This window comes from Carassius gibelio, chromosome A19 (assembly GCF_023724105.1).
Source record: "Carassius gibelio isolate Cgi1373 ecotype wild population from Czech Republic chromosome A19, carGib1.2-hapl.c, whole genome shotgun sequence".
In the NCBI taxonomy this organism is placed as follows: Eukaryota; Metazoa; Chordata; class Actinopteri; order Cypriniformes; family Cyprinidae; genus Carassius; species Carassius gibelio.
This window is the reverse complement of record NC_068389.1, coordinates 27,370,147-27,386,723: the sequence shown is the minus strand read 5'-3', so window position 1 is coordinate 27,386,723 and position 16,577 is coordinate 27,370,147. Positions and strand designations below refer to the sequence as shown.

At 32.4% G+C, this 16,577-nt stretch overlaps 2 protein-coding genes and 1 long non-coding RNA gene across 4 annotated transcripts in view; 1 reads left to right on the top strand and 2 right to left on the bottom strand.

Annotated features, from left to right (window-relative positions):
- Positions 1 to 476: 476 nt before the first annotated feature.
- LOC127935925 (uncharacterized) lies at positions 477 to 5,895 on the top strand. The gene is made up of 5 exons (XM_052534150.1): positions 477 to 609; positions 702 to 910; positions 992 to 1,102; positions 2,083 to 2,226; positions 5,417 to 5,895. The coding sequence occupies exons 1-5, from the start codon at positions 594 to 596 to the stop codon at positions 5,633 to 5,635; spliced, it is 699 nt and encodes a 232-aa protein (XP_052390110.1). The 5' UTR covers positions 477 to 593; the 3' UTR covers positions 5,636 to 5,895.
- LOC127935926 (uncharacterized) lies at positions 5,796 to 11,134 on the bottom strand. Its single transcript, XR_008148201.1, has 3 exons — positions 10,877 to 11,134; positions 6,171 to 6,219; positions 5,796 to 6,085 (listed from the first exon to the last, which is right to left on the bottom strand). It is a non-coding gene; the product is annotated as an uncharacterized LOC127935926 (long non-coding RNA).
- A 984-nt stretch (positions 11,135 to 12,118) lies between these two features.
- Positions 12,119 to 16,577, bottom strand: part of LOC127935521 (hyccin) — a 36,764-nt gene continuing 32,305 nt past the window's right edge. For both annotated transcript variants that reach the window (XM_052533456.1, XM_052533457.1), the window contains exon 11: positions 12,119 to 13,406. In XM_052533456.1, coding sequence (XP_052389416.1) covers positions 12,880 to 13,406 — 527 coding nt within the window. In that variant the 3' untranslated portion in view covers positions 12,119 to 12,879. The remainder of the gene's footprint in view (positions 13,407 to 16,577) is intronic.

Genomic DNA, 16,577 nt, shown 5'->3' with positions numbered 1-16,577 from the left:
TAAGTAGCCTATAATGCATATTTTAATAACTTATATTAAATGAACATATAATTTGCAAGATGGTCTATATATATATATATATATATATATATATATATATATATATATATATATATATATATATATATATATTTGTGTGTGTGTATTTATGTGTATATATGGCCTTTATAAAAACTTTTATACATTTATAAAAAAAAAACATTTTTTTTAAATATGCATTTAAAAACTTCTTGCAGTGTCACTGAATAGCTAATTTTGTGACAACATGCCCCACTGTAAAGGCCTCTATCCTCATAAAGAAACATTCAGAAAATAAATGCACTTAAATCAATCGATCAATAACGGTCTCAAAACTGAAATCAAGTTGTGAAATCCTATGTTTAGACGGGGGGAAAAATAACAGAAACAAAGTATTCATTTATGAAAACTGAAGCAGGGTAGTTTTTCCCTCTTCCTAAATGATGAAAAGGTTTTGAAAGGCGGGTTGAGAGACGTGAAACCCCAAGTGTGTGTATAAAAACCACTAGAGACGCACGGCTCAGAAGTCTCCCGAGTTTTCTTGAAGACATCGCACACAAGCTTGCGTAATCAGGATGTCGTCAGCTCAGAGTAAGTTCAGTGCTGGAGACGGAGAGCAGACGGACGGACAGACTGACACAGCTCTTCATGTTCTCTCTCTCTCTCTCTCACTTCCTCTGCAGACGCAGCTCTCTTCCTGTCTGTCGTACTGGCAGTGTTCATCAGTCTGGTGGATGCAGTGCCTGCCTACAGCGGTCTGGCCGAACTATCCGAAACATCTAGGGACGAGGTTCAGGACGTGGAGGGAAAGAGTCCTCTGAGCGAGCGGCAGAAGTGGTATCTGACGGCCCGAGATCTGCACAGAGACGTCAAGACGCTGCGAGACCAGCAGGTGCGTCTCGACTCACATCAACATCACTGCAATGATGCTCAGTGATACTCAAACTAACTCTGAGCTCCTCCTGTATCTCAGTTTGAGAGGGACTTCAGAGAGATGGTGAACATGACGGCGTGTGAAGGCGTGAGGATCAAAACCCCTCTCCTCAGACCCTCAGACGGCTGTCTGTCCAGAAACTTCAGCACGGTAAGAACACACTTCCTCTCGAAGGACTCAAGTGCTTTATTTGCAGCTCTCGGTTTAATCAGGAGCACGCTTCTGAGTCCTAAGCTGGTTTTAAATTGAAAAACATTAAACATTCAAATTTAAAAAAAAAAAATTATTGTCTCTGTAAATACATTTTCTAACGCATTATGACCTAATATAAGCAATTAATGTTTTTAAACATTTTTATAAATATTAGTTTAATGATGTAAAAATGCATTATACATTTAGATTTGTATTTAAATATTTCATATTTGTTGCAATTTTTAAACCACATTGTTATTAGGTTATTAATACATTATATTTTTATTTATATTATTTAACTATATTAACAGGTCATTTTATCATTATATTTAGAAAATTGTTATTCGCTCATTTCAAAACAATAACATTAAAATTGTGAAAAGAAAATATTGTCTCTAAATACTTAACATTTTCTAATGTATTTTGAACTGATATGAACAAATAATATTTTTGTAAACATTTTATAAACATTAACAAAGTTTAATGATTCATTATAATTCATTATTCATTATACATTTATATATATATATATATATATATATATATATATATATATAATACATATAATAAATGTATTATATTTAGAAAATTACTAGTTCATTTTAAAAAAAGGATTAACAAATGATACTTCATTTTAAAGTGAATATTTAAATCACATTTTCAGGTTGGTCTCTTTTTTAAGTCACTATATAATTTCCATACTTCTGTGTTATTTCATTGTTTTGATAAGTAACTGTAATAATAATAGCAATACACAAAAGCCATAATAAATGTTTTATAATAACTGTTAAAATAATTGAGTAGATGTGTCCAAATGTCTGACTGTTTTTCAAATGTTTTATTACTTTAAAATCAATCATTACTATTGGAGCCAAGTTTTTTATTATTCAGATAAACATATGAACCCCCCCCCCCCCCCCCCCCCACCAATGTTTCAGGAGAGGTGTCTGAGCCGTATATACATTGTCCTGTCCTGGTACAGAGAGAACTGGAGCATCATTGAGAAGGAAAACCTGACCTCTAGCCTTGTGAAGGACGTCAAACACGGGAGCAAACGGCTGCTGGAGGCCATTCACAGACAGGTACACACACCTCTGGCTAAAACCACTGACAAATGCAGATTTATTGACGGAAAGGTCACATTAAAATGCAATTTGCATTGTGCGGTATTAATCTTTATTTATTTATTTTGTTGTCAGATCATTGCTTTTCTTTATTTATACACACCTGCCTATTTTATTTATTAGGAGTTTGATTTATTCTTATATATATATATATATACTGTATATATGTGTGTGTGTATATATACTACAGTACGATGGCATTTTAGTGGCACATTGCAACAAAAAAACAAATATATATATATATATTATGGAAATAAAGTCGAAACTGGCCTACTATGAGAATAAAGAAGATATATTAGAAGAAAAGTCGAAATGTTATGAGAATAAAAGCAAAATATTATAATAATACATTTTCATATATTTGGAATTTTCGAATGAATTGTTTCACATAAATACAGCGATCTGATTTCAAATCAATCCCGGTGGCCTTCAACTTCTCCCACTTCTTTCAATCCAAGTATCCATGCACAATAAAGGCTTACTCTCAAAATAATATAACTTTAATTTCCACTATTTACATTCTTGAAACATTTTGACTTTATTCTCGTAACATTTCGACTTTATTCTCATAATATTTCTACTTTATGCCGGTAAAATTTCTACTTTATTCTCGTAACATTTTACTTTTCTCGAAACATTTCGACTTTATTCTCGTAACATTTCGACTTTATTCTCGTAAAATTTCGACTTTATTTTCATAACATTTCGACTTTATTCTCGTGGTATTACGATTTTATTCACTAAACATTTCAACTTTATTCTCGTAACATTTCGACTTTATTCTCGTAGTATTACGATTTTATTCACTAAACATTTCAACTTTATTCTCGTAACATTTCGACTTTATTCTCGTAACATTTCAACTTTATTCTCGTAACATTTCGACTTTATTTTCGTAACATTTCGACTTTATTCTCGTAACATTTCGACCTTATTCTCGTAACAGTTAGACTTTATTCACTAAACATTTTGATTTTATTCTCGTAATATTTTGACTTTATTCTTGTAGTATTACGATTTTATTCACTAAACATTTAGACTTTTTTCTCGTAACATTTCGACTTTATACTCGTAAAATTTTGACTTTATTCTCTTAATATTTCGACTTTATTCTCGTAGTATTACGATTTTATTCACTAAACATTTCGACTTTATTCTCGTAACATTTCGACTTTATTCTCGTAACATTTCGACTTTATTCTCGTAACATTTCGACTTTATTCTCGTAACATTTCGACTTTATTCTCGTGGTATTACGATTTTATTCACTAAACATTTCGACTTTATTCTCGTAACATTTCGACCTTATTCTCGTAACATTTGACTTTATTCTCGTAGTATTATGATTTTATTCATTAAACATTTCGACTTTATTCTCGTAACATTTCGACTTTATTCTCATAACATTTCGACTTTATTCTCATAACATTTCGACAATACTTTATTCTCGTAACAGTTACACTTTATTCACTAAACATTTTGATTTTATTCTCGTAATATTTCGACTTTATTCTCGTAGTATTATGATTTTATTCATTAAACATTTCGACTTTATTCTCGTAACATTTTTTCTTTATTCTCGTAACATTTTGACTTTATTCTCGTAACATTTCGACCTTATTCTCGTAACATTTCAACTTTATTCTCGTAACATTTTGACAATACTTTATTCTCATAACAGTTAGACTTTATTCACTAAACATTTTGATTTTATTCTCGTAATATTTCGACTTTATTCTCGTAGTATTACGATTTTATTCACTAAACATTTCGACTTTATTCTCGTAACATTTCGACTTTATACTCGTAACATTTTGACTTTATTCTCGTAACATTTCGACTTTATTTTCGTAACATTTCGACTTTATTCTCGTGGTATTACGATTTTATTCACTAAACATTTCGACTTTATTCTCGTAACATTTCGACCTTATTCTCGTAACATTTCGACTTTATTCTCATAACATTTCGACTTTATTCTCGTAACATTTCGACAATACTTTATTCTCGTAACAGTTACACTTTATTCACTAAACATTTTGATTTTATTCTCGTAATATTTCGACTTTATTCTCGTAGTATTATGATTTTATTCATTAAACATTTCGACTTTATTCTCGTAACATTTTGACTTTATTCTCGTAACATTTCGACTTTATTCTCGTAACATTTCGACCTTATTCTCGTAACATTTCAACTTTATTCTCGTAACATTTTGACAATACTTTATTCTCATAACAGTTAGACTTTATTCACTAAACATTTTGATTTTATTCTCGTAACATTTCGACTTTATACTCGTAACATTTTGACTTTATTCTCGTAATATTTCGACTTTATTCTCGTAGTATTACGATTTTATTCACTAAACATTTCGACTTTATTCACGTAACATTTCGACTTTATACTCGTAACATTTTGACTTTATTCTCGTAATATTTCGACTTTATTCTCGTAGTATTACGATTTTATTCACTAAACATTTCGACTTTATTCTCTTAACATTTCAACTTTATACTCGTAACATTTCGACTTTATTCTAATAACATTTCGACTTTATTGTCATAACATTTCGACTTTATTCTCGTAACATTTCGACAATATTTGGAGGAGATACAACTATTTGAAAATTTGGAATCTGAGGGTGCAGAAAAATCTAAATATTGAGAAAATCATCTTTAAAGTTGTTTAAATGAATTCTTAGCCATGCATATTACTAATCAAAAATTAAGTTTTGATATATTTACAGTAGGACATTTACTAAATATCTTCATGGAACATGATCTTTACTCAATATCCTAATGATGTTTGGCATAAAAGAAAAATTTGTAATTTTGAACAATACAATGTATTGTTGGCTGTTGCTACATATATACCCCAGAGACTTAAGACTGCATTTGTGCTCCAGGGACACAAATATATAACAAGTCCAGGTCAAAGTCAAACATTGAAGTTAAATTTTCTAACGTAAATATATCAAAATTCAAAACGTAATTTTTGATAAGTAATATGCATTGCTAAAAATTCATCTGGAGAACTTTAAAGATGAATTTCACAATATTTCACGTATAAACTAAATAAAAAATGTTTGCATGTGAGCTCAGCAGTCTTCTGAACTTATATGAACAGGTCTGGTGTTTCTTTGCAGCTGCAGATAGCGGACGGACAGGAGGATCAGATCTCCAGCGCTCCTCTATCGGTCAGATCCACATGGACACACAAGACCACGGTCCACTCGATCCTGTTCAACTTCAGCAGCGTGATGATCGACTCGTACAGAGCCCTTCATTACATCAGCAAACGCAAAGCAGCGCACCGAGCTAAAGACACCAAGAGACCCGCAAACTGGAGCTCTGACAAGAACTGATTTATCCTGACTATCCTATTTATTTATTTAATCCAGGGCATGATAATTTAATATTTATGAGTCTGTTAATTTATGAACAACACTGATATTTATAAATGCACTATTTGTGGAATTTATTTTTATCGCCTGTGCATGGCCTTAGTACAACGCTGGAAATCAGTGCTGATGAACTGGTTTAGTTTATTTGAAATTGAAAAACTGAGACCATGCATCTAATTTGAGTCAATAATAATAAAAAAACAACAAAAAAAACAAAGAAAGCTCGGTTACATTTTGTGCGTTTCTCAATTGCAGTGTTTTAGAAAGAGGAAGCAGAAGTCTTGAAATAACACAAACGTTACTGGAGTATTTACATCCGAGCACAGCGTCTCGTGAGACGATGGATGTCTTCATGAGGTTTGTGAATAGGTCTGGAGTTTCTGTCAGGAGCGACTTCATCCCCAAAGCAAACTGGAAACACAAGATAACGTCAGTCTTCAGCAGCTCTATGTGCTGAAACACAGAGATCTTCACACGAGCGACTCACTGAACTCACCTGAACACCGAGGGTTCAGGCATCCCTGGATCGACGCCACGCTTGAATCCTGAAGAATTTAAATATATAAATGTATAAACACGTAAATATTTTCAAAATATATACTGTATGTGTGTGTATTTATATATACATAATACATATACACAGTACACAAACATTATGTAAACAAAAATGTTTATGTTGGATGCGATTAATCGCGATCGTTTGACAGCACTAGTTTAAATATGATTTATTTATTAAATCGAAATTATATATACATAGAAATGTAAAGCAATTTCTCCCTATCACTTTTGTGTTTTCCCTTGTTTCCCTGAATCTTTTACAATTCAATGTCATTTTTTATTTTTAATTCTATTTTTTGCAACACAGCAAAAACAATGCAATTGAGATTTTGGGAGAAAGTCTGTTTAATTGTCACTAATAAAGTCAATGCAAAAAAAAAAAAAAAAAGTATTCCTTTTCTTAACGCATTTTTTTTTCTTTTGTGAGTTTCACTGATCTACAACCGTTCATAAACTCATCTGAGGTTTTATGTAATATTACAAAATGACCAAATGCAGAGTAATATATGTGATCCTGGAGCACAAAAACAGTCTTGAGTATCTAGGGTATATTTGTAACAATAGCTAACAATACATTGTATGGGTCAAAATTATAGATTTTTCTTTCACGCCAAAAATCATTAGGATATTAAGTAAAGATCATGTTCCATTAAGATATTTAGTCAATTTCCTATTGTAAATATCAAAACGTAATTTTTGATTAGTAATATGCATTGCTAAGAATTCATTCTGACAACTTTAAATCTAATTTTCTTGATTTTTTTGCACCCTCAGATTCCAGATTTTCAAATAGTTGCATCTCAGATAAATATTGCCTGATTCTAACAAACCACACATCAATGGAAAGCTTATGTAAAATTGAAAAAGTGACACTTGTGACTGTTTTTGTGCTTCAGGGTCACATCATGTACTGTCCATGTATTTATTGCATCACTCTCGCTCTCTCTTCTTGACAGAGAAAGCCTTGAGTGGCTGGATTTGACTAGCATCATGAGACCGCCTCAAATCCAGAGCACAAAAACAGTCTGAGCACATGCAATCCTTCCTGTTTTCATCCAGTGTTGTTCTGAATAACAGAACGAGAGCGTCATTTGTGCGAGATCTCCAAGAATCCAGATGAATCCTGACTCCTTGAGCAACAGCGTTCAGAAGAGCTGTGAGGAATAACAGAGCGCTCTCTTCTGCTTCTCATATTCTAGTATTACTCTCACGCTGGATATCTCTGAGCTCCAACCACATAAACAACTCCTTTTCTGCTAAATAAATGCCATATGTGGACTGTAAATATTTATTTTAGTTGAGACAGATATTATGCGGAAAACAAGTGAGCTCATGCTGGTTTAATTGTTGGATTGTGTGCTCCAATTTACTTGTTTATTTTATTTTATTTTATTTATTATTTTTAAACAGTCATATCATATATTTATATTTTACATAACTTTACAATAGCTATACATTATAGAATCTTTATATTATATTTTGTCTATTAAATACTTTTTATAAATAATTTATGAAAGTTTCATATGTACATATATATGATCATATACATTCATGTTTCTAATTATAACTTATTATAAATTGATTTATATATATATATATATATATATATATATATATATATATATATATATATATATATATATATATATATATATATATATATAAAACAAATACAACATCTATTTATAATATATTCTAATTATAAATATGAATGTGTACACACACACAAACAGATTTACATTTAATATTTAAAATAAAAGTTCTATATATATATATGGGTCAAAGACGAAAAAGTGTTTAAGCATAAAAAAGTGTAATACTGCTTTAAACTGTTCTAGTTTTTTCCCCCAAAAAATGCTAAAAGTTTTCTGTTTTTTTTATTGCAATTTTGTTTTTGTTTTTCTGAGCAAAAAATAAACATCATACATTTTCCCCTGATTTACAGAAGACACCCAGTAAAATGTCATTCAGTGTAACAATCTTGTCAGGCATATTTACAACAAAAATCAATTTATGACATATTAAAAGACTAATTACTTTCACCCCAAATACTAATGAGTTGTAATTTTTAGTGCTGCTACGACGCGTCGACGTCATCGATTACGTCGACTACAAAAATACGTCGACGTGCGTGAAATGCGTGGACGCGTCACACTGTTTGTTTACATCTCGCGTAACGGCAAACTGTTAATGGAGAAAGTTGCATTCTATCACAAAAACAGAGACCACTGTTATCAAAAGTATGGGAATACTTTAAACACAGGACAAATAAAATGGCCCTTTGCAAAACCGATATGGTGTACCACGGCATTCTGAAAAGTTGAGATGTTTTTAACACGATGCGCCTGGAAAAAAACGAGCGTGTCGAACAGCGTGTGCGTCGCGACCGTGACGCATCCATTATGAGCGCGCTTATCGCGTGCCTACATTGGAAATAACGAACTTGAGCGCGCAAAAGACACGACATGTGAACGTCCCCTTAAAAGACAGCGCGCCGCGAGACAACAGTCACAAACCACCGAGCTACCCCGAATCAGCTCTAGATCTCTGGAAACCATGCTAAACCATAGCAGAACCCTGACTACATTTTATGGTTTTTGATGCTAGAGAACATTTCATGACGTCTCAGACAACTGTAAATTTATGGCTACTGTAGTTTAATTATAAAAGTTATCATAAGCTCATATTTACCATAGTAAAATAATTTTCTTTGCCTCTATTATTTTATACTGTAAAAACTTCAACCACATTGGTTGAAAATTAATAAAGGTTGAAATATTATATTAGAAGTTGTACTCATATTTTTTTGGTAAAGTTATCCAAAAGATTCATTAGCTAATAAAAAAGAACATTAGATTAATTATTTATTGTAATAAAAATAATCGTTAGATTAGTCGACTAATCGAAAAAAATAATCGTTAGTTGCAGCTCTAGTAATTTTACATTTTTAACATTTGCCACTATCCTAGGTTTTGCCCACTTGTCAGTAAGAATTTTTTACTAATTTAAAACACAATAAAATTTAATATGCTCCATTATTCTTTTAGATATTTTAATATGTACACGTCAGAACACGCTTGTTGTTTGAATCTTTGCATAAATATTGTGTTACACTGAATGACAATGTTACATTATTTCAACCAAATTTTGAAGTTTTATCTATATACTTGTGTACACATACAAGACCAATGATAATCTCCCTCGATCTGGGGCTCCACACAAGATCTCACCCCGTGGGGTCAAAATGACCACAAGAAGGGTGAGCAGAAATCCCAGAACCACACAGGGGGAGCTAGTGAATGACCCGCAGAGAGCTGGGACAAAAGTACGGCGCCAGGGACTCAAATCCTGCAGTGCCAGACGTGTCCCCCTGCTTGAGTCAGTACATGTCTGAAGTTTGCTAGAGAGCATTTGGATGATCCAGAAGAGGATTGGGACAATGTCGTATGGTCAGATGAAACCAAAAGAGAACTTTTTGGTAAAAACTCAACTGTCTTGTTTGGAGGAGAAAGATCTGAATGGAGGAATGGGCCAAAATACCAGCAACAGTGTGTGAAAACCTTGTGAAGACTTACAGAAAATGTTTGACCTCTGTCATCCCCAATTATCGGGGCGTAGCAACAGCAGGAAGTGATGCGCTTCAGACACTTAACGACCGCACACACCATTAAACTCCACATCATGATCAGAAATGATGCAGAATCTCAAACCCAGAGGCTTTTAATGAGGATGAATTAAAATAAGAACATCAGAGATGAATTCAAATCAACACTTATCCAGAAATCAAACAGACTGATGACTAATTTAGACATGCATGCACACGCTTTCTTATGAAAGCCTGATTCTGTCAGGGAATAAAAAAATTTAATGACTTTTTTCCTCGGAATTGCATGTGATATAAAGTCAGAAATGCTAGATTTAAACTTGCAATTTTGAGAAAAAAAGTGTCTATTTAAAAAAAAAAATACTCTAGTCTTTTTTTCTCAGAATAAAAAAAAAAATATGAATAAGTCTTTGCAATTTATTCATTTATGCAACTGTAAGACATAAACTCGCATTTCTGAGAAATAAAGTCATCAACTGCATGAAAAGTGTCTCACAATTGTGACTTTAAATCCCACAATGCTGAGTTCATATCTCACAATTACGAAAAAAAAAAAGTCAGAATTGCAAGATAAGTCAAAAATATCTGTTTTTATTTTTTTATTCAGTGGCAGAAACAGGGTTCCATAGTTTCTGTCCCTAATATGTGACCCTTTAGCACAAAACTAGTCATAAGGGTCAATTTTTAGAAAGTTTTTTTTTTTAAATGAGTCTCTCCTGCTCACCAAGTCTGCATTTATTTGTTAAAAAATACAGTAAAATAGTGAATTATTTTTACTATTTATATAACTCCTTTTTATGCGGATATCTGTTAAGATGTAATTTATTTATTTGATCAAACCTGTATTTTCAGCATCACTCCTCCAGTCTTCAATGTCATTTGATATTCAGAAATCGTAATAATATTCTGATTCGCTGCTCAATAAAAATTTCTGATTATTATCAGTGTTGTAAACAGTTGTGCTGCCGCTATATATGTTTCAAAAGAGCTCATATGAAGCCAGATAATGAGTGTAAATGTTGTAATCACGCTTCACTGACCCAGGTACAACACGGTGGGGATGAAACCCCAGCGGATGATGAACTGGCCGCACTGGAACACCTGCTGCAGCCGCTGCTTGCTCTCTTTACTCAGTTTGGACATCATTTCACTCTCATTACTCAGTTTGGACATCATTTCATTCAGATTTAATCAAAGATCGTCTCTGGATGCGATGTGGAGCAGTGAAGGGCACATAAGAGCGCAGAAAGCACGTGTGTGCCGTAAAGTGCGCGGCGGAGGCGTCCTGCGACAGTCGCGAAAAAAGCGCCACACTGACATCTAGTGGCCACACGAGGAACATATTTTATTTTCATTTAACCTATTAACTGCCACCTGGCCCCTCGGTGGGCCCCCATCGATTACTTCACTATATTACAGTTAAATCCTAATCTAATCATGACAAACTATATATATTTGGAAAGGTCTAAGACTCCTAAATAGATATTTAAAAAAAATCTTTTTTGTTAAAAATAATTTAGGAAAAGTAAGATTAATTTATGGCAAGAGTGCACCTCAAAAACCTACATCATAACAGGAGACAAAAAAAAGTCTGCTTTCTTGTCTTTTTCTCTATCACACTTTAGAAATCAACAAATAATATATGTCACTTGAAAACATAAAATCTCAAAATTCATCCTTTGATACCCATTTTAAAATCAAACATTGCATTATCATGAAAATTTTACATCAAAATCATGTTACAAAATGTTTTTAGTCATGAATTATAAAAATGTAGGTTTGGATCATGCACGCACTTTCAAATCTATGTTAAAAAACTGAGTGACAGTTAACAGGGCTTCCACTTTCCACTTTATTTCACGTTGCTTTATTTATGAAAAATCATTCATATCAAATGTTACATGTAAATGCATGCATTTTAACAATTACCTCAAAATGCTTCATAATGGCAAATAAAATAATACGTTTTAATTATACTATACTATTATTTTGTTTTACTTCGTTATCAGTGAAAAACGTGTCATTAATACAAAAATAAATATCATGTGTCAATGCCAATGCATTCTGACAGTTTCCTTGAATTAGTGAATAACGAAAGTGAATTAAGATAAAACCCTAGACAGAAAATAAATTCAGAGTTCACTGTTGTTTAAAGATGAAAAATGTAATGCTTTCATCTCCAAACTCTTTAAATACAACGAAAGAAAAATCTGCATTGAGTATCTGTAATTAAAAGATATTCAGTAAAATATTTTTAACTTGCTATTTATAAATCCATTCACTTTGAAATAGACGTCTTTATTTTCAGAGACTGTAACGGTGATAAACGAAAGGCAAAATAATAATATTTACAATTCACAACCAAATATTCACATTCTCCAAATAATCTGAGCACGGACACATTATGAAGGATCCACTAGAAAAACACAAACCACTGAGAGCAGAAAAACACCATCCTACAAAACAAAACAATAAAAGATGAAAAATCAATGCTGTTATTAGATTCACCGATTCCGTTTTAAATCAAGAAATGATTTGTGGCTTATAATCACACGGTTTCATGGGGCTCTGGTTAGCAGCTGGTTAACTAAAACCAATCCTAAACCAGTCGTCCGAGTGTCCAGGCATCTCTTATGGCTTCGCAAACAGCAACTCAATTAATAATCATATTGCTTTTGAAACACCACGACTGTCACTGAAGAAGAATCTTGTTTTGGTCTGATTTCAACAGGATCTTCCTCTCGGGTTTGTATTCAAGCAGCCGTTTTTTACTGTGAAGGGATGGCTTCGGTTCAAGCCCAGTGCATGCTGGGATACGCAGAGAAGAGAAACTACATACACACACAAAAAAAATAGTTTGAATCGTCTTTATAAATACACAATATCTGACTTCACGAGGACCTTTTAAAAACACTTTAAAAATACATGACTTTGGTTATCAATCACGACTGACCAAAAACATTTTTTAGGAAAAAACGAAATCAACGTCCTGTAAGGTGCTGCAGTTTCCTTGCCACCAGGTGGCAGCAGTGAGCGTCTCGGGTCACAGGTCAGAGGTCACATGGACACTGATGGTGGGCGAGCGCTGCCGGTGCTGGTGGGCGGGGCTTAGGTGTTCCAGATAAGCCACGCCCCCGTGGTCTGCTTCTGCGACGTGATTGGACGAGGGGCTGGCCACAGCGAGGACGTTGCTGACCTGTTCGAAGGAGCGTGAGAAGACTGCGCTGGCGGTGCGTGACAGACTCAGAGAGCCGCTCTTGGGCACTGATTGGCTGGCGGTCAGCGTCAGCCGCTTGAGTGACAGCAGCTCCAGGTTCTCGCTCATGGCGCGGACCGCGGCCTGTTTGCGTGTCAGCTGATCCGAGCCGGAGGCCGCCTCCTTGTCCTTGTCCTTGTCTCTGCTGGAGCGGCCCGTCAGGCGGCGCAGACCCTTCCCGCTCAGTTTCCCGCCGCTGCTGCTGATGACGATGGTCGGAGGGCTGCTCGGAGCGGCGGACGCTTGTGTGCAGATGCCCTCGTCCACCTCCGAGATCTCCGTCAGCTCATCCGGGGAACCCAGATCCACTGCATCTGAGGTGGGGAGAGAGAGAGAGAGAGAGAGAGAGAGAGAGAGAGAGAGAGACAGAGAGAGAGAGACAGAGAGAGAGAGACAGAGAGAGAGGAGAGAGAGAACGGATCAGAGCGCTGGCGATTTTACTGTTTTTGATTGAAGTCTCTTCTGCTCACTGAGGCTGCATTAATATGTTGTAAAATACAGTAAAATCTGTAAAATTATGAAATATTTTTACTATTTAAAAAAAGTGTTTTCTATGTGATTATCTGTTAAACTGTAATTTATTTTGGTGATGCGCAGCTGAATTTTCAGCATCATTACTCCAGTCTTCAGTGTCACATTTATGGTGTTACAAAAGATTCTATTTCAAATAAAGGTTGTTCTTTTGAACTTTCTATTCATCTGTGAATCCGGAAAAATCAAATGTATATCAGTTTCTATGAAAATATTGTCTGGCAAGACAGTTTTCAACACTGATAATAATCATAAATGTGTTTTGAGCAGTAAAATCATCATATCAGAATGATTTCTGAAGATCATGTGACACTGAAGACTGGAGGAATGATGCTGTAAATACAGCGGAGCATCACAGAAATAAATTACAGTTTAACAGATATTCACATAGAAAACTGTTATTTTATACTGCAATAATATTTCACAATTTTACTGTATTTTTTGATTAAAGTGAAGTGAGTGAAGTGACATTCAGCCAAAAATGCAACCTTGGTGAGCAGAAAAAACTTTTTATGAAAACATAAAAAAAAAAAAGTGCATGTATTCTTCTTCTTCTTATTATTATTATAGGTTTAATATCACAAAGAAATATCCAGGTCATATTTTACCACACACACACACAAAAGATGAATTCATTAATAAAGAATGAAAGTACTAACCTTGTTGGTATCAACACCCTGGTTTAGTAATCAAAAAATAAATCTTGCTAGATAATTAACACACTGAAATTTAAGGTATTTTTTTATGTGATCTATTTTATATTATTATTATTATTATTATATTACAACCTGAATCTTATGAATAAATCTCTAGGCCATACACTATTTCACCATACATATCAGAAGGAAAAATTATAATTAAGTACACAATTAAGTACATTTCTCTTCAAATTCACATTACTGTAATGCCGGGCTTCCTTAACTGGGAATTTAATTTAAATAATTGTTTTTTTTTTTTAAATGTTAAAGTAATCTTAATTCAATACAAATTATAAATCTGTAATACAATAATGAATAAGTCAAAAAACGTATTAAAACTATTTTAACAAATACTACTACAGTTTCATTAGCTTTCTCCACTTATAAAAGTAACATGATTTTGAGTGAAATTTGCTTAATTATGCACTTAATGAAGTTTTTGTGAGATCCACCTAATGAACCAGATTAATTTTGCATTCATTTTTAATTGCATTGATCTTTGTTTTGTTAACAAGCAGCAGATCCCAGAATCAGGGACGCAGAAATGTACACGAAAATGCTTCTTCACCAATGCATCATCAGCTCTGACAGAAGAAACACACAAACAGAAGACCTCACACTCTACTGTAAGAGCGTTTCAGGGAAATAAACGCTGGAAGAGGAAGCTGTTGGGATGCTCGAAGGGAAGAGGAAGGAGTTATGCAACAAACCAGAAGAGAAATACAGACTGACAGGAAGTTGCATAATTTATATAATCCATGCATGCACACTTCTTATTGGATATCTGCTCTGATTTGTATGGGACGCATCACTTCCTGTCAGTCTGTCTGGTCTAAAGGGAGGTTGTTTCCCTTGGCAGCCCAGCGGAGAAGTGTCAGCTCATCTTTATAATCGGCTCGCTGTGAGTTCAGCAGGTTTGACGGATGAAATGGAAGAGAACAGAAGGATGGAGAGAGTGGACGAATGCGACAGAAACAGACGAGTTGAGCTGATGGTTTCAGGACACGGTTAGTAACAATAAATCAGCTCTGTCCACTACATTAGTGATTTAATGTCTATCACCACGATAAAACATTTAGATTTGTTCAACAGTGATTTTTTTTTTTTTTTTTTAATTATGTTCTAATTACAATGTATACTATTAATAAAAACAAGTATTTTTATTATTATTATTAAATTATATATTTTACAATAAAAGGACAGTATAATTAAATATTCTGATTGGTCCCCAAGTAAAATAAATTATAAATAATGATAAATATAATTATATATATTTGAATAATAATAATTTTATTAGAATATATTATTATTATAAAAGTACTATACTTAAGTTCTTTTTTAAAATAATAACAATTATATCCAATTATAATATATAATAATTTAACACAATAGTATACATAATATATAATACAGTAATATGCAACAACATATGCAAATATTTATTATTATTTGTAATTACAATATGTTATTATTTAATATATATCAAATAAGGTATTATTACAATAAAAATATAAATAACAATACACTGTATATTTATATAGTTTATATACAGTGCTTATATAATGATATAACAATAATAATAATAATTATTATTATTATAAAAAAATAAAAAAATGACAATTTTACTAGAATCAATTATTATTATAAAAGTACTATACTTAAGTTATTTTTTTTAAATACAAATTATATCTAATTACAATATATAATAATTTATAAGAATGATATACGTAATGTATAATTATTAAAAATGATGAAATACAGTAATTTATGTAACAACATATGTAAATATTTATAATATGTAATTACAAAATATTATAATTTAATAAAATAATATATAATTATATCAAATAATTTAGTATTACAATAATTATATAAATAACAATACACTGTATATTTATATATAGTTTATATACAGTGCTTATATAGTAATGTTGTTATTTTTATTATTATAAATAAATACTAGGTTTACATTTTTTTTATTTTATTAGAATATATTATTAGAAAAGTACTATACAATCTAATTACAATATATAATAATTGAAGATAATATATAACTATATAAAATAATTCAGTGTAACAATAAAAATATGAATAACAATACACTGTATATTAATATAAAGTATATACTGATCAATAATTATAATAAAAATAATAATTGTCATTTATAATACTAATACTAATATTAATAGTAACCTTTTTGTATATTCAAATTATCAAGAGAAATGTAAATATTAGCATATAATGTATATTAAAGTA

Bases quoted from the DNA above. Each gene is read 5' to 3' on its own strand.
- LOC127935925 (XM_052534150.1), top strand. The intron at 1,103-2,082 runs GTAAGAACACAC...CCAATGTTTCAG, and splicing joins TGTCCAGAAACTTCAGCACG to GAGAGGTGTCTGAGCCGTAT. The intron at 2,227-5,416 runs GTACACACACCT...GTTTCTTTGCAG, and splicing joins TGGAGGCCATTCACAGACAG to CTGCAGATAGCGGACGGACA.